Source organism: Arachis ipaensis, chromosome B3 (genome assembly GCF_059453495.1).
Source record: "Arachis ipaensis isolate K30076 ecotype BB chromosome B3, ASM5945349v1, whole genome shotgun sequence".
Lineage (NCBI taxonomy): Eukaryota > Viridiplantae > Streptophyta > Magnoliopsida > Fabales > Fabaceae > Arachis > Arachis ipaensis.
This window is the reverse complement of record NC_142438.1, coordinates 6,745,065-6,762,274: the sequence shown is the minus strand read 5'-3', so window position 1 is coordinate 6,762,274 and position 17,210 is coordinate 6,745,065. Positions and strand designations below refer to the sequence as shown.

General features: G+C 26.6%; 2 protein-coding genes across 2 annotated transcripts; both read left to right on the top strand.

Annotated features, from left to right (window-relative positions):
- Positions 1–3,622: 3,622 nt before the first annotated feature.
- LOC148569712 (anaerobic nitrite reductase-like) lies at positions 3,623–5,736 on the top strand. The gene is made up of 4 exons (XM_016331578.3): positions 3,623–3,717; positions 4,084–4,198; positions 4,463–4,576; positions 5,608–5,736. The coding sequence occupies exons 1-4, from the start codon at positions 3,623–3,625 to the stop codon at positions 5,734–5,736; spliced, it is 453 nt and encodes a 150-aa protein (XP_016187064.1).
- Positions 5,737–12,942: 7,206 nt separating this feature from the next.
- Positions 12,943–15,449, top strand: LOC107628933 (anaerobic nitrite reductase Hb2-like). The gene is made up of 4 exons (XM_016331575.3): positions 12,943–13,105; positions 13,541–13,655; positions 14,275–14,391; positions 15,321–15,449. Exons 1-4 carry the CDS (start codon positions 13,011–13,013, stop codon positions 15,447–15,449), a joined length of 456 nt encoding a protein of 151 aa, XP_016187061.1. The 5' UTR covers positions 12,943–13,010.
- Positions 15,450–17,210: the final 1,761 nt, after the last annotated feature.

Here is a 17,210-nt window from a genome sequence, read left to right as displayed (position 1 = left end):
ATTCAAAATTTTGACTTCAAGATATGGAAATTACAATCTTAGCCATTATTATTATATTGTAAGACAGTAAATTCAATCCATATTATTTGTGTGTCATTATATAAACTTAGCCCCCCATTAAAAGAGAGAACAATATATATATATATATATATCGTTCTTATTCCTTCAACCTGCTTGGCTTTCAAAACTGATTAGGTGGGCGGTACTTTGGAAAGTAGTAATATGATATGATTTTAATATAGAACAATATTATATGGTTAATAAATATTATTATGTTTGACTAATATTTAATCAACAATAATTTATATTCATATTTATAGATATTTTATACATAAAAATATATAATTTATATTTATATTTATTAAAATTTTGTATACATAAATCAATACAGTTTGTATCTATATTTTTTTAAAATTTACACACATAAATTAAGAGATAATGGTTCAAGGAAAAGTATAGGTAACCAACAATATTTTTTAACAATGTGAATTAATAGGGTTAAAAAAGTAAATTAACCTTAAATTTAATTAGTAGCATTAAATTAGAGTGTAGTGTATTTTGATGTGATTGGTGGTTGTTCATATTATTCAAAATTATCATTGTTTACCTAGCATTCTCCATGGTTCAAATAGTTCTTAAAATTTCTAACTCATTTTAATTAAGTCTTTCACTTTTTAAAATGACTAAATACATCACCCACTCTTAAAAACGCGAGTCTCTATTAGTCCAAATGTTATCAGTCGTTTTAACATTGTTGCTGTGTGTAGTCAAGTGCCAACTTGACAGTTTGCTGCTACAAGTTGACGTGGACAAACAATAAATTTAACTCGAATTAGTACTTCAAATTTGTTTAAAACACTCATATTGGTCCATACACAATTATAAAGCCCTAACTTTCAAATTTTCATCTTCATCTTCATCATTTGTTCTTTCTCGCGTATTCTATGTTATCATTCTGCTCATCTTCATCACTCGTCTCTTCTTCCACTCTCTCACCCTCTCATTTCGATCACTTCTTCTCTTTCTCTTCTGCCGCCCTCCGCTTCTCCCCAATCCATACTGAATCTGTTTTCAAGTCCATTTTCAGTGTCTCCGTTAGTGTCAATAACTCCACTCCCAAAACTATTTTTTAATTTGACGTTGATGCCGTAGTTGATTTTTCTCTTGAAAAGTATCGTAAATGGATTCGTAACTACGTTATCATTTAACGCACTCCTAATTCAGCCAACTTCCAGAGGCAATGATGAACCTTTTGAAAAGGCTTTCTTCCTCTCCGGTCCAATCCAGAGCAGAGAGATGAGGACCCGCTTTTTCAGGTACCGTGATGGGGATGAAGAACCTTTAATAGACTACGATGACATTCAATCCAATCTCGAGTCCCACCACGACGATGCGCCCCTCGACGATTACGAAGACGAAGGAGACGGTGGTGATCGGCGACATCGCAAGTGTTCGCAGACTCCGGTCTATGATAACGATTCGTCTAAGTCGATGTCCAAGAAGAGGCTCATTAAGAATGGTGACACTGGGAGACAGTCAATGGCGTCAAAATTCGAAGACGAGGGGGCGAAAGAGGAGTATAAAGACAGGGCGAGATTCACGAGGAAGGGTCGGAGGAAGGGATAAAAAGGAAGAAGGGGAAGGAGGGTGGAAGTGGGAAGAAGGAGAACAGGCCAGGCTTAAGGGGGAGAAAAGGTTTGCGAATGACGGAAGTTGGAAGAGCAGGTCTAAATTTGAGGAGATCTAAAAAAGAGGAGGAAGAACAAATGATGAAGATGATCAAGATTTGAGAATTATGGCTTTATAATTATGTATGGACTAATATGAATATTTTAAACAAAGTTGGGGTATTAATTTGAGTTATATTCATTATTGTTTATCCATGTCAACTTGCAGCAAACAGTTAAGTTAGCATTTAATTGTATACATGAGTAACGTTAAAATAGCTGATGATATTTAGACTAACAGAAACTCACATCTCTAAAAGTAATGGATACATTTAGTCATTTTAAAAAGTAAAGGATTTAATTAAAGCGAATTGAAAATTTTAGAAACTATTTAAAATATTATCTCCATAATTAATAAAATTTATTTGACAAAAATAATTTAATATTTATACTAATAAAATAATAGTAAAATATACTAAAAATTGTTATTAATATTTATGCTAATAAAATAATAACAAAATATACTTAAAAATTGCTAACTCCTTATTATTGTGACGAAGATATATATATTGTGATTCTGCTAAGAAGACGAAATTGTGAAGAAAAGGAATTAAAACATATACTAATAATGGCTAGTAATTTAATCATTGCTATGATATCGCAATTGAGATTACATATACCACAATTTACATTTTTGTAATATTTAGAAAGATTAAAAGAAATAGTTTAAATTTATTTTATTTAATATTTATTAATTATAACAATAATTAATAAATATTAAATATAATTAACTTTTACTCAACAACTTGAACTTTAATATCAAAATTCTTTCCTTTCATTTTTAAATTTGATTTTAATATTCTTTATTGAAAAATAATTTAAAATCTTAACTCATCCTTTTAATTATTCTCTAAATTTTTAAATAAAAAATCTTGAATTTTTTTATATTTTTAAAAAATAACATATATAATTAAATTTTTATTCATTTAAATATTGAGAGAATAATTAAGATAATGAATTAAAGTTCTTAATCATTAATTTTTTATTAACACTCAATTTTCAAATGTTAAAATTAAATAACATGACTACGATTAAAAAAATCTATATGAAATGAAAAATAATAAAACTCAATGAGAGATGGATATATACATTTCAAACCATGTTCTAGGATTGGCCAAAACCATTATTTTATTTTTCTCCTCGCCGCATACAGCACCTAGTATTTTCGGCATATGATGATGCTGAAACAATAATCAATCAATCAATCAATTAATTAATTAATTAATTAATAACTTAATCTAAAATAACAATTAACAAAGCGTGGCAGCCACAACCATATAATATTAAAGAATATGGCTTCTTGCTAGCTCCATTATTGCATGCCATGAAAAGCCAACAGCTACTTACATTATTATATTATTGTACTCTCTAAGGTAGTGTTTATTTTGAGATACTGAGATAGAGATTGAGAGACTGAGACTCAGTATTATATTTGTTGGTTCAGATATAGGTATTAAAATTTCTGTCTCTCTCCCTAAAATTTCAGTATTTCAGTACCTCCAAAAAGTAGGGACACAGGAGACTAAAATTTTAGAGATAGAGACTGAAACTTTAATAATATTTTATACCTAAAATATCCTCATTTCAATTAATTAATTCAAAATTTTTCCTTTGTACAAATTAAATTAGAATTTCATTCTTGTTTCAATTTCTGTCTCTCATTTTATACCAAACAAAATACTGAGATTTATTTTAATTTTTGTCTCTTAGTCTCTGTCTCTCAGTTTCAATCTTTCTATCTTTGTCTCTCCACCAAACACTAGCTAAGTTATCACTCTATAATATAAATACCTTGTGTTTAATCCATATTATGCACTATTCTCATCCATTATTATTTCACTTCACAAAAACACAAGACCTTATAATTAATTAGGTTTAATTAGTAATCATCATCAATGGAATTCACTGAAGAGCAAGAAGCCCTTGTTGTCAACTCATGGGATGTTCTCAAGAACAATTCTGCTGACCTTGGTCTCAAGTTTTTTTTGAAGTAAATTAATTAACTTTCTAAAGCTCCTATAATAATCGGATCGATTTTTGTTTTTTATTTTAAGCACAACTGTGATTTTTACCTTTTTTCACAAAATACTAAAAATAGATAATATATAACTAATTAAATGAAAAATAGAAATCAATTAAAAAGCTAATATATTCTTTGTCAATATCAGTTAATTTTTTTTTTTAATTTTAAATCTCAAATCTTAAATCGAATTCTCTAAAAAGTAAGAATTAGAAAATAATTTTATAATAAAAAAATAGTTAATAGTGACTAATTAAAGTTGCTTTTGCTAATTTGATTTCAGTTTTACTCATGCTCAAAAATTGATCAATGGTTATGAATAAACTTCATTTGCAGAATATTTAGTGCTGCTCCAGCAGCTACTGCATTGTTCTCATATTTGAAAGACTCAAAGGTTCCGTTGGACCAAAATCCTAAGCTCAAGACTCATGCCACCATTGTTTTTGTCATGGTAAGCTTTCATGTTAAATTGTGTAATGGAATTAATAATGACAACCTATCAATTTATATAAAATTACATACATAACTAAGTTTAGTCACTTATTGGTATAATTAATTTTACGGTAATACTAAGAATACAAAAATAAATAATCAAAATTTGTCTTATTTAATATTCATTAATTAAGATAAATTCTGTTTTGGCTATTTTTTTTTGTTATCAAATATTTTGTTAAGTTTATACTTACTATGAACATCTTAATTATTGATGATGCAGATTGGTGAATCAGCAATTCAACTCAGAAAAACTGGAAAAGCCATGGATGAATCTGACTTGAAACATTTAGGTGCTGTTCATTTCAAATTTGGTGTACTACATGAGCATTTCCAGGTGGATTTACTCATATTAATAGCTTATAATTTATCACTAAATTTAAACTTTTATCGAACATAACATCTAATTGTTGATTATATAAACATGCTTTTCCGGAATACTCATCAAAGATGTGTATTTAATTATATTCATTATTGATATCTGATATATGGATTTAGTTCTTTTAAATTTTAATTATTATTAGATTTTATTTTAATTTTTTTTTATCATTTTTTGTTGTTTAATGAGTTAGGATTATATAAACCACTTTACTTTAATCAATGTTTTATTCAAAACGTATTTAATATTAGAGTAATAATATCTTAAATCATCAATTCCCAAAAAATTTTAGTGGAATACTTTAATTCTCAATAAATTTTAATTATCAAATAAGTTTTTAACATTTTATTTTATTAGCAAATTAATATTCACGTCAAATAATTTTGATAAAAAAATTAAATAAATTCGTCTCTATATTAATGAAGTCATAATATCTTAAATCATTAATTTTCATAAAAATTTAGTCGAATACTTTAATTCTCAACAAATTTTAATTATCAAATAAGTTTCTAACATTTTATTTTGTTATCAAATTAATATTCACGTCAAATAATTTTGATAAAAAAAATTAAAAATAAATTCGTCTCTATAATTATTTAATAAAGACGTAACAAATTAATTAATATCTCTATATTAATGAATATATAATCCAATGTGAAAGCTCATTTAATCAATGAAACAAAATTTTAATTTAAAAATTGATTTAAAAAATAAAATTTGTTAAAAACTAATTAAAGTGTTGGACTAACTTTTTTTAGAGAACGATAGATTTGGATTATTACTCTTAATATTATGATAAAAAGAGTGTTAGGGGACAGCAAATTTTGTGATTTATAATTATTATTAGTATTTTTAATGGTATGAGATTATTCATCTTTTTTTATAGTTAAATACTGACCAAATTCTAATAAAAGTGTTGTCCCTAATTTTTTTTTTTAGTAATTTTGGCCCTAAGAATTAATGATATATGGTATTGTTTGGTAATTAAGGTGGCAAAGAAGGCACTGTTGGAGACAATAAAAGAAGGAGCAGGTGAATTATGGTCACCGGCACTCAGCAATGCATGGGGAGTAGCTTATGATCACCTTGTTGCATCCATTGAATCTCAAATTAAATGAAATTAAATGAAATGAAATTAAACTCTCATCGTTCATCAATTAGCATATGGAAGACTATTGCTCTCTTCCAATCCACTCAAATTGAATAAGATTGATATTCCTATGAGAGTGCTTAATTATATTTTATTGTGTTATGTTATTTGAGTTTCATACCTTGGAAAGAGGTTGTTAGCAATTTAGCATTTAAGAATAATTAACTCACTAAATCAAGTAGCAACTTTTTTTTCCAATATTTATATATGTTTATTCTATTTTCTTTTCTCGTCTTATCCACTCCTAACTATACTCTAAGAAAATTAAGTAAGTATATTAGTTATATCACTTTCATCGTAGCAACTTTAAATAGATATTTTTTGAGTATTATTTTTTATTTTTACAGTAATTAAATTGATTTGAAATTAAAATTTGTTAGATATAATTTTTAAAATGATACTGATATTATTAAAAAGATATCATATCATTTTAAAAAAAGACTAATATAATATAATCACTTGTATATCTATTAAACTTATTAGATAAATATTATAATAATATTGTTAATAAATTAAAATAAGACCAGATATTAAAGTGACAAATCTCATATTGAATATCAAATTAATTTTTATGATACACAGTCCTACAAATTATTTATGTGATAGTTTATAGAACTTAAAATAAAATTAAACTAAAATTAATAATATTAGAGATGTTCTCATTATCATTCACGAAATTTAGAATTTGAAATACCAAAATTTTATTTGCGAATAATATATATATATATAAAAAAATATTTCATATACACAAAAAAAATCACTCCTATCAAATTAGTCATTATGAATTTATTTTTTATTTAAATAATCAAATTTACTATAGTAGAATAATTAAATTTATTTATAATAGTATAATATATGAATATTTTGTCGTAAAATGCTTAAACACATGTTTCTATAAGATGTGACTAATATTTTTTTTATAAGTAGCATCATTGATATATAAGGTACATATAAATTTCAAAATGAATTATGATCAATTCATCACTTTAAGATATGATTATTGTGAGATCTTCAATATTTATTAGTTAATACATAATCAAAATTAAACTCATATATATTTGCTAGAAAAATAATTGAAGAAAATTATCAAAATGAAAAATAAATTTAGATGTTACTTGTTAGCTAAAATAAATTGGCAAATTCTATGGTGCCTATAACTTTAGTGCCGAATTTGCCGAACTTACCTTGTATGGTAAATTTTAAATATTAAAAAATTATTTACTTTTATATTTTTTAATTTAAATATTAGTTTTTATCTTCTTTTAGTAAGTTAGACAAATATAAATAGGCACCATAGAATGCACCAAATAAATTTGTTGACTATAGATTGACTAAGATAATACTGGTCAGCTAGACTTTTTTTTTTAAGGGAAAGTATATATCATTTTTGTCTCGAAAATTGGAGTAAATATATCAATATTATTTCTAAATTTTTCTGTTTTATTATTTTTTCAAATATTTTAAAAGTGATTTAATATTTTCTTCACTTTTAGTTCCGTTAAAAATACTAATTAATTTTTTTTATAGAGTTAGCAGTATAATATTGAATATTTTTAAAAACATTTGAGACACTAATAAAACGAAAAAAAACCAGAGCTAAAAGTCATATTAATACTTACTCCCAAAATATATTTGGATATAAAAATCCCCATAAAAAAAATTTGGATATAAAAATACTACTCCACCCTTGATTTTTTTATTCATCATTTTAGCAATTTTATGTTGACTAGTCATGAGAAAGCAACGCGCGTTCGTTTTAAACTTGATTGAGAAATATTAGGTGCATGATTAACATTTTTTTTTTACATTAAAAGTGTTGGCTCTAATACTTTTTTAAAATAGATAAAAACAAATTATTAGTTAAAAAATTTATTTTCAACTTTTACTCTTGAAAATCAATCTGTTATAATTTATTAATGGTTTCTTGATGCACAAGTCACTTCCTTACTCTAATGTTCTGTTTTTTTCTTTTTGTTTTCTCATTACGTTTTTTTTTTTTATGAGGGAACAAAAAAAAAATAGAATGTTAGAACAAGAAAACGGTGTAACATCCCAACTTTTTGAATCAAGTCATTTATTTAATAACTAATTAATTAATTAAAATGATAATGATTTAAGATTTGAATTTAAAATTTAAACACATGAAAGCACTAGTGGTAGTAAATCTCTAACCGACAATAAACAACCTTTTAAAATATAGCCATAATTAATTCTATATTTATTATATTTGAATGATATTTAGTTATATGAAAAAATAAGAATACTAGCTCTATCCCTTAAGTTCAGTATAAAATCAAATTTAAATTAAATTAGGTAGATAAATCAGTTACAAGTTTAAAGTAGAAAATCGCGCTCTTATCAGCCAGCCTGACATACTAACAGTATTTCAAAAATATCTCAAGCTGTGGTTATCCGATTGACTTCGTTTAAGATTCGTTTTAAAGCTAATTCAATTCTCTATAAATTTGTCTCTAATAGATGATTCCAAATTCCAAACATAGAAAAAGTTATAGGGCTCACAAAGTTACGATCCAGATTGAAGATTTCACCTAAATGCCTCCTAACATAATCTGCACATACCTGAGAGCTATTTGATCCTTCCCTTCTCATTCTATTCCCTTTTTCTATAAAAAATATTCTAGTATACACAAAGTCTAGCCATGAAACAAGTCTCTCTTCACTAACAAACTGCATCTATTTACATCGGAATACCTAGCGGAACTTCACTCGAGGTAGGGGATTTTTGTGCTAATTTTTATATGTCATGTTTTAAATGTTTTCGAACATAGATGTTAGCTTTATTTGCATGTCATGGTAGAATGTCTCTTTCCTTCATACGCATTATGTATTATAATAACAATCTTATGTGCATTAAAGAACTGAGGGAATGATCCTTCGGTAAGGGAAGGTGACCCCCAAAGACAAGATAATCGAGATGATCCTTCGGTAAGGGAAGGTGATCGACAAACCTTTGGGATAAGAACCTTCGGTAAGGGAAGGGGACTATCCCATCAATTTTATATTAATAATATATCTTTGTTGATATAACTCCCTTCTTGTGTATGTCTAAATAACCTTTATTGTAAATTGAACTGAGGGAATGATCCTTCGGTAAGGGAAGGTGACCCCCAAAGACAAGATATCGATATGATCCTTCGGTAAGGGAAGGTGATCGATCGAGATGATCCTTCGGTAAGGGAAGGTGATCGCCAAAACGTTTGGGATAAGAACCTTCGGTAAGGGAAGGGGACTTCCACTTTTTATACCGGTTTGAGCTCAATACCTTCCATAAAAGCCACGAGAAAAAGTAATGAAAAGTGCAATGAAAAGAGTGATCATGATTGTTCTTCTTTTATCTTTTTTTTTTATTTATGATTATGTTTATTATTGCATTCAAAGATCCTTCTTTTTCCAAAGTTCCTTTTTGTATGATGTATGATATTGTTTAAGATCTTTATTTTATTCAGATCTATTCTGTTTGACTTATCTATGACAATGTCACTATTTTTCTCTTATTTATTATTTATTTTGTCTTGCTTTATGGCCTGTGAGAACATCATACCAAGATTTATGAGTTACCTTTATATGTTTTAACGCTATAGGCATTTTGTATGCATTACACGTCATAACATAAGTAAATAAGAAGCATTTAAAAGTCACACCACTCCGACTAACAAGGACTTTTGAAAATAATAATTGAACAACATTGCATTATCACTGTTTTTATTTTAAAACTCGGAGTGGCTGGGGATGGATACGATGACACCATATAGATAAACTACTGAGAAACTTTCGTTTCTCGCCCCTCTCTCCGTACCATCTTCAGGAACGATGCAGTACGAAGCAATACAGTTGAGGTGAAAAGACAGGTGCACTAGTGGGAGCAAGCTATCGAAGACGTAGATACAAAACATTAAACGTTTACCTTAAAAAAGAAGAATATGTGATTGTGTTAGCCATAGTTAAACAAATTAAGAGAATTATGATTTCTTATGTGTCTTGTTTTATCCTTATTGACTGATTGCAATTGTAACTATTATGTTTTCTTTTTTGTTTGGTATGAGTAAAGCTTGTCATTGTTGTGCCTTCATAATTTAGCACGTTGTTTTTCATGTTAGTATTTTCAGATTCACTTATATTTTTCAACTAGTAAATATTCTAATAAAAACTAGTTATTCAATATTTTTATCTATAAATTATTTTATATAAATATTTCACATTTGTTTTAAAAGAAAAATTTCGCAAGGTTTTGAATATCAGCTACTAAGTATAACCCAAATAAAGCTTAACTCAGTTTAAAAGCATTAGGGTGTTACAAACGGCCTGTGCATCAAGTTTTAATTTAAAATGTTTATGTAGGAACGAATGAGAAATATTTATATATTGGATCAAATAGAAAATAATTTAAAAAATATTTAAAAATTTGATTTATTAATATTAATAAATGGCTATTAATTATTTATACATCATGAATTATAATAACGATATATAGTATTATTTAGTTAAAGAGACACAAATTTTTAAAAATTGTGTATATTTAAAATATTATACCAATTGATAATAAAAGAGTCACAATAATTTATAAACATGACAAATTATAATTGTTATTATGTGTAATATATATAAATAAAGTTCTTGTCCATTATTTTAAAGACACTAATCAAGTGTGTGTTTTAATTATTGAGATTTTTTTTTGTTCGAGAGAGTTAAGAATTTTTTATTTATTTCTAACTAAGAAATTTATTGGGTTCATTGTATTTGTATCGTGTGAGAGTATTGTCATCAATTCTATAACAATTAAGTGTAGAGACAGATATCTCTCTAAACAAAACAATCTAATTGTGCCTTAAAACCACAACAAATATAAGATTTTATCATCTTCTTAATCATAATTTTTCAACAATTTTAGAGGGATATTTTTAAAGATGGCTCATGATCAGAATACTACGTTTAAGCTCATGAATAATCAAGAGTTTGTTAAGTTGGATCGCTTTGATGGAATGAACTTCTTCAACTGTTGGAAGGATAAGATAATAATGTTTCTTATTTTGGTTCTCAATCTTGTATATGTAATTGATCTAAAGACTACACCAATTGTCGATGACGCTGAAAATACCACACCAGAAGAAAAGGAAAAGAATACTTAATTAAAGAAGAAACGCGATGAACGAAGATACTTTTGCATGTCAAAGTCATATTCTCAACATTTTATCCGACTAACTCTACGATCTCTACATGTCAATTCAATCACCACTGGAGATTTAGAAGTCTTTGAAAGAAAAGTACAATACTGAACGACAAGGAACATATAAGTCTATTATGCTGAAATATTTTGAATTTATTATGAATGATATTATGCCTGTTATGGATCAAATTCATGAATTACAAATCCTTGTAAGTAGATTTTGTGATCTACAAGTGGTGATTCTTGAATCATTACAAGTTGGAATAATTATTTTAAAATTGTCTTCATCTTGAAATGGTTATAGGAAGAAATTTTTACATTTTGGTGAGAACTTCACAATTAAAAAATTATTAAGTCATATACGTATAAAAGAGAAAACTCAAAAACGTAATGATGTGTATCTTTAAAAAAAAATTCTAAAGTGAATCATATTGATGAAAACAACACCAATAAGAAGAAAAGAAAGTTCTCAAAGGATTCTAAGCAAGACAAGAAGAGACAGAGAATGTTATCATTGTTACAAGAAAGGACATTACATCAAAGAATATAGATTTTTAGAAAAAAAAAAGCATTAAAGGCCAATTTAGTAGAAGAAAAAGACTTAGTTGTTATATATGATTGTAAAAAAAAGTATAAAATATGCATATTGCATGGTATGATTATAAAACTCAACATGGCAACACAAAAAAAATTACTTGAATGGTGGTTAGATTTTAGGATTACTGTTCATGTTTGCAATGATTACAACCAATTCAAAACATACGAGAAAATGAACAACAAAAAGTTTTTATAAGCAATGACAATTCAACTAAAGTTTGTGATTAAGAAACTGTGGAATTAAATTTTACATTTGGAAATAAATTAAGTTTAGTAAATGTATTTTATATTTCGAATTTGAGAAAAAAATTAGTTTTCGATAGTCTCTTATGTAAAATAGCGGTCTAATTTTACTTTGAAATCACAATAAATATAAAATTTTGTCATTTTTTTAATCATAATTTTCTAACACAATTTTTATGGACCAACAACAAATTTAAATATAATTTTTAAAAATATTATGTGCATACTAAAAATTAGTCATTATATATATATATATATATATATATTATTTAATTTATTTTTAATATATTTTTTATTTTAACATGTATTATTATATAGCAGTGATTGATTTTTTAAGTAGACGTAGCATGATTGTATAATTTAATATTTAATAATATCTCCAATAATAATCACAAAATTTATTTATTTATATCTATATACTAAAATATATATGCGAAATACTTTACAAGAAGTTTGATAAAAGTTTTATAAAAGTATACATTTTGTATCAATAAAATATATATTTTGTTTCTGAAGTTTGATAAAAAATTTAAAAATATCCCTTAAGTTTTATTTTTTTTAATTTTGTCCCAAAAATTTTTTATTTTTATCAAATATACCTCTGACGACTAATTTTTCAAAAATTTTAAGACTAATTCAATAACAATTTCATAAGAATAACCCTGGACACAAGCAAATCAAGCATAATTTTCGTGCATTATTGTTAGATTGGTCTTAAATTTTTTGAAAATTTAGCCGTTAAAGATATATTTAATGCAAATCAAAAAATTTTAGGACAAAATTAAAATAAAATAAAATTTAAGAATATTTTTAAAATTTTTGCCAAACTTCAGAAACAAAAAGCATATTTTACCCTACTTTATATTCACTAACAAAATTTAAATAGCAGAAATTGCCTTTTGCAGGCTGAGAAAGGATACAAGAAGTTGGGTAAAATAAAAATAAATAAATTAATGATGACTAAAAATCAAATGATGACAACTTTTCAAATTATGTTGTAGCCAAATGACAATGTTTATTGTTCCCCCCCAAAAAAAAAAAAAGGCTAATTAAGTGGTGGTACCACCATTGCATTACATGAAGGGCCAACTACTTGTCCATGCAATGCACTATAAATATTTCACACCAAAGCATGCATTCTTCAACATCAAATAAGGTTTCTTCATCTATTATTGTCAACTAAACTTGGACCTTAATTAATTATTAGCAATATAATCATGGCATTCACGGCAGAGCAAGAATCCCTCGTGGTGAACTCATGGAATGTTCTCAAGAACAATTCTGCGGACCACGGTCTCAAGTTTTTCTTGAAGTAAATAATTATTAATTGATTTCAATTTCTTTATAATTTATCTTTAATTTATTATCTTGATCTTAATTATTGAAGCATGCACATACACTACCAAAAAAAAAAAACTTTTAATGACAAATTTTTAGTAGCAATAATATAATAGTCATTATATATTTTATTTAATTTATATTTTTGTAATAATTATATGTTTGCTGTTATTATGATATATTATAAATTAAGTAATGGTAATTATATATTTTTTTTTGCCATTAAAAAAATTTTAACGATAAAATATAAAAAAATTAATGTCTAATTAGTAATCACTGATAAATAAATAGCAATTAAAAATAATTTTTCTACTAGTGGCATGACCTGTATAATTCAAGATATTATATTTTATATATTATATTCAATGACTGACCTTATAATAAACTCCAACAAATTAAAATTTTGTAGAATATTCAGTGCTGCCCCAGAAGCAAAGCCATTGTTCTCATATTTGAGAGATACAAGTGTTCCTTTGGAGCAAAACCCTAAGCTTAAGACACATGCCAACCTTGTCTTTGTCATGGTATATATAATATATGCTTTGTCTTAATTAATTACTTGTCCGTGTCGCCATTTTATTTGATGTGGATAAAGAAGCTAACCTTTCTATTTCTCAAATTAAACTCTAATATATAATCATGATAATACTCATAGACCAATCATAATAAAGGTAGGTTCTCAAATGAAATAGTTATAATAATATTATTTCATATGGTCAAGTAATATGATTTGACTAATATTATTCGTTTGATTTTAGTTAACATTTGAATTAAGATTGACAAAATAAAAATTGCTCAGAGACCGTTTGATTTTTTATGCTACTTTCTATTGAACTAATGTGATTTATTTTTATCAAAAAAAAAAAAAAAATCAAACGAAAATCAATACTCTATCACTTTTTTATTGGTTTTTGAACATACTTTATCATAATAAGTATAAATTATGACTTTATCACTGTATATATCATTACATCTATCAATAGAATTCAATTAAGAGTAGTCAACTTTTTTAGTTAATATTAGTTAATATAATTTTTTAAATTATTTTTATTTTAAATCTTAAATTTTAAATTTTACAAACAAATAAAAATTTTATTAGTTTTCTATATTTATTCTTATAAATAATATTATATTACATTGCAGATTGCTGAATCCGCAATTCAACTACGAAAAGCTGGAAAAGTGACGGTTGGAGAATCAAACTTGAAACATTTAGGCGTTGTTCATCTCAAACTTGGTATTCAAGATGCACACTTTGCGGTATATATACAATTCAATTGTTAATAACATAACTATTTATTTTAAATCATGATATGTACAACAAAAATGCCGTAGAATAAATCATTTGTATAAAATATATGTTGAAATATAAAATATATAATTAAAATATATAAAAAATAATATATACATTGATACATAAATATACAGTAACGATGATTAATTCATTATAAAAAAAGAGAATTATTTTAACATTTTTTTTAACAGTCATAGTTAAGTATAAAAATTAATATATATTTTTGACAAATATCACAAATGTCAAATTTTCTATATTTTTTGATGAATAATTTGATTGTAAGAAATAACTCCTCAATTTTGACACTCATTTATTTTCAACTTATTCTATTATTCCTTTTCTTCGTTGAGCTCCGTCAATTTTGACATCACACTGCTCTCAGTTTAGGATCATACTACTCATTCTTCATCTTCAAAATCTCAAGTTATTCTTCAGTTTCAAGATCTCATCTCATTCTTTGTTAAAAATTTTTAAAAATTTTTTATGGTTAATAAGTGTCAAAATAAATAGTATTTTTGACGGTTAATAAGTATCACAAAAAATATGTTCTCAAATTTTTCTAACAAATTATTTTTTATGGCCAATATTTATTAAAATAAGATTTAAACTTTTTTTTACAATTACTTATATGTTAAAAATACTATTTTTGACAAAACTTTTATTAACATATTTTCATAGTTAAAATAATGTCAAAATTTATTTTTTTGACAAATTTTAATTTTTTTGACACATAATAATCCTAAAAAATGGTCTATATTGTTGTAGTGATTTAGTGACTGATATTTTGTATACAGATAGAATTTTTTGTTTATATATAATAGTAAGTATTGTTATATTGTTAATTTTTTGGTTGGTTTGAATTTGTTAATGAATGAAAAAATGAAATAAAAAAAAGGTGGCAAAATCGGCACTTTTGGAGACTATAAAAGAAGGAGTTGGTGAACAATGGTCAGCAGCATTGAGCGATGCATGGGGAGTGGCTTATGATCAATTGGTTGCTGCCATCAAAGCTGAAATGAAGTAGCTTCCTTTCACGCATACATTCCATCTTCTTCAAATTATTAAATAAGATCGATACTTAATTAGCTTCCACAGCATTATTCAAGTATCATCATGTATGCATGTCAGTGTTTGAGTCTTATATATTATATAATATATGTTTTTGTTTTGTTGGGGTTTGATATAATATATGTATGGAAGAAAGGATATAGATGATCAATAAATAATCTAGCATTATTATATAGTAGCTAGAAAATAATGAGAGATTAGATATATATGTATAGCTCTCATGAAGACATGGATGTCCTTGCATTGAAATAATTGAGGGTTTCATAGCATTGCATTAGGTCAAGGACTCAATTAATCTCTAAAGATCACTATATCCTTTCATCACCCCAATAATAATGTTCCATCTAGCTCCATTAGGATCTAGTATTATTATTAACTATTAAGGGAGAAAACAAAATAAAATAAAAATTATTATTATTATTATTATTATTATTATTATTATTATTATTATTATTATTATTATTATTATTATTATATACCGCGTGCTGTTGTAGGCTTGTGGCCAGTATACCACTTATTATTTTTTTCTTTTTTTTTTGGTTTTCCACGGTATCTCACAACCCGATAAGTCAAGGACTAATCCGTCGCGAATCTGAGCTCTATTTAAGGGTTTGTCGCTGGCCAATGGGTTGCTGCCCACTATACCACTTATTATGAGTCTAAGGCGCTCTTTTTTTTGTTTTTTTTTTTTTGGTAATTAAACACTACAAAAAGCTCAAAAATCAATGAAGGAAGAAAATAAATTAATCGTAAAAATGAAAAAAGAAAAAGCAACATAAAGTAAATATGATTTTGGCTCTTAATTAAGATATAGGAGTTGATTTTTTTTTTGTTTTTAACTTTTTTTTTCTACAAAATGGTCTATAAAGTTTAACTTAGTTTTAAAATCGTCTTTCGAACTAAAATATCATTTCCGTTCTCCTTCTTCTCCAAAATTAACCAAAAATAAAGCAGAAACAACAACAACTAACCAGAAGAACAACAACAATACCAACAGCAACAATAATAAAATCAAAAGTAAAATTAATATAATCAGAAGGATAAACAGAATCAGAATTAGAATCATAATAAAATAGAAGCATAAACAGAAACAAAAACTCAAAGTTTAACAAACACAAAGTATGGTAGCACAAAAAAATTCTCCATCAATTTACACCCACGATATCAAACATTCAAAGAAAGGAGCAAACATATGAAATGATGATGATGAATTAAGGCCTTGACTTGATGGTACATGGCGGTGTGAGCAACTCCAATGAAAGGTCCAACCCCAAAAATCCACTACAATGAAGAAAATGACATGAAATTCAGAAAGAAATAAATGAGAAAAAAAAAACCAAAAACAAAAAAGACATACTTGATCATTCCATGCATGGTCTCTGTTGAAAATGATAGCAGCACCAAGGCTCCTAGCTAAGTTAATCCCAGTTCTAGTGATAGGAATGGTTGCCAAGTGGACCAAGAAAACAGCAAACCTGATCGGAAGCAGCGGTGGTCGGAGACCAAGCGAGGAGGAGAAGCAGAAACGGCAAGGAGAGAACGGCACGCGACGTCCACCCTCGCGGATCTGCTGACGCCGATGTCGATGAGCAGCGACGAGGACCGAACGACGAAAAACAGCGGCGAGATCCAGCAACCAAACGACGAAGAGCAGTGGTAGCGGATTCCCTTCCCCTTCCCTTCCCCCCTCTTCTTCCATGAAAAACCCACCTCCTCC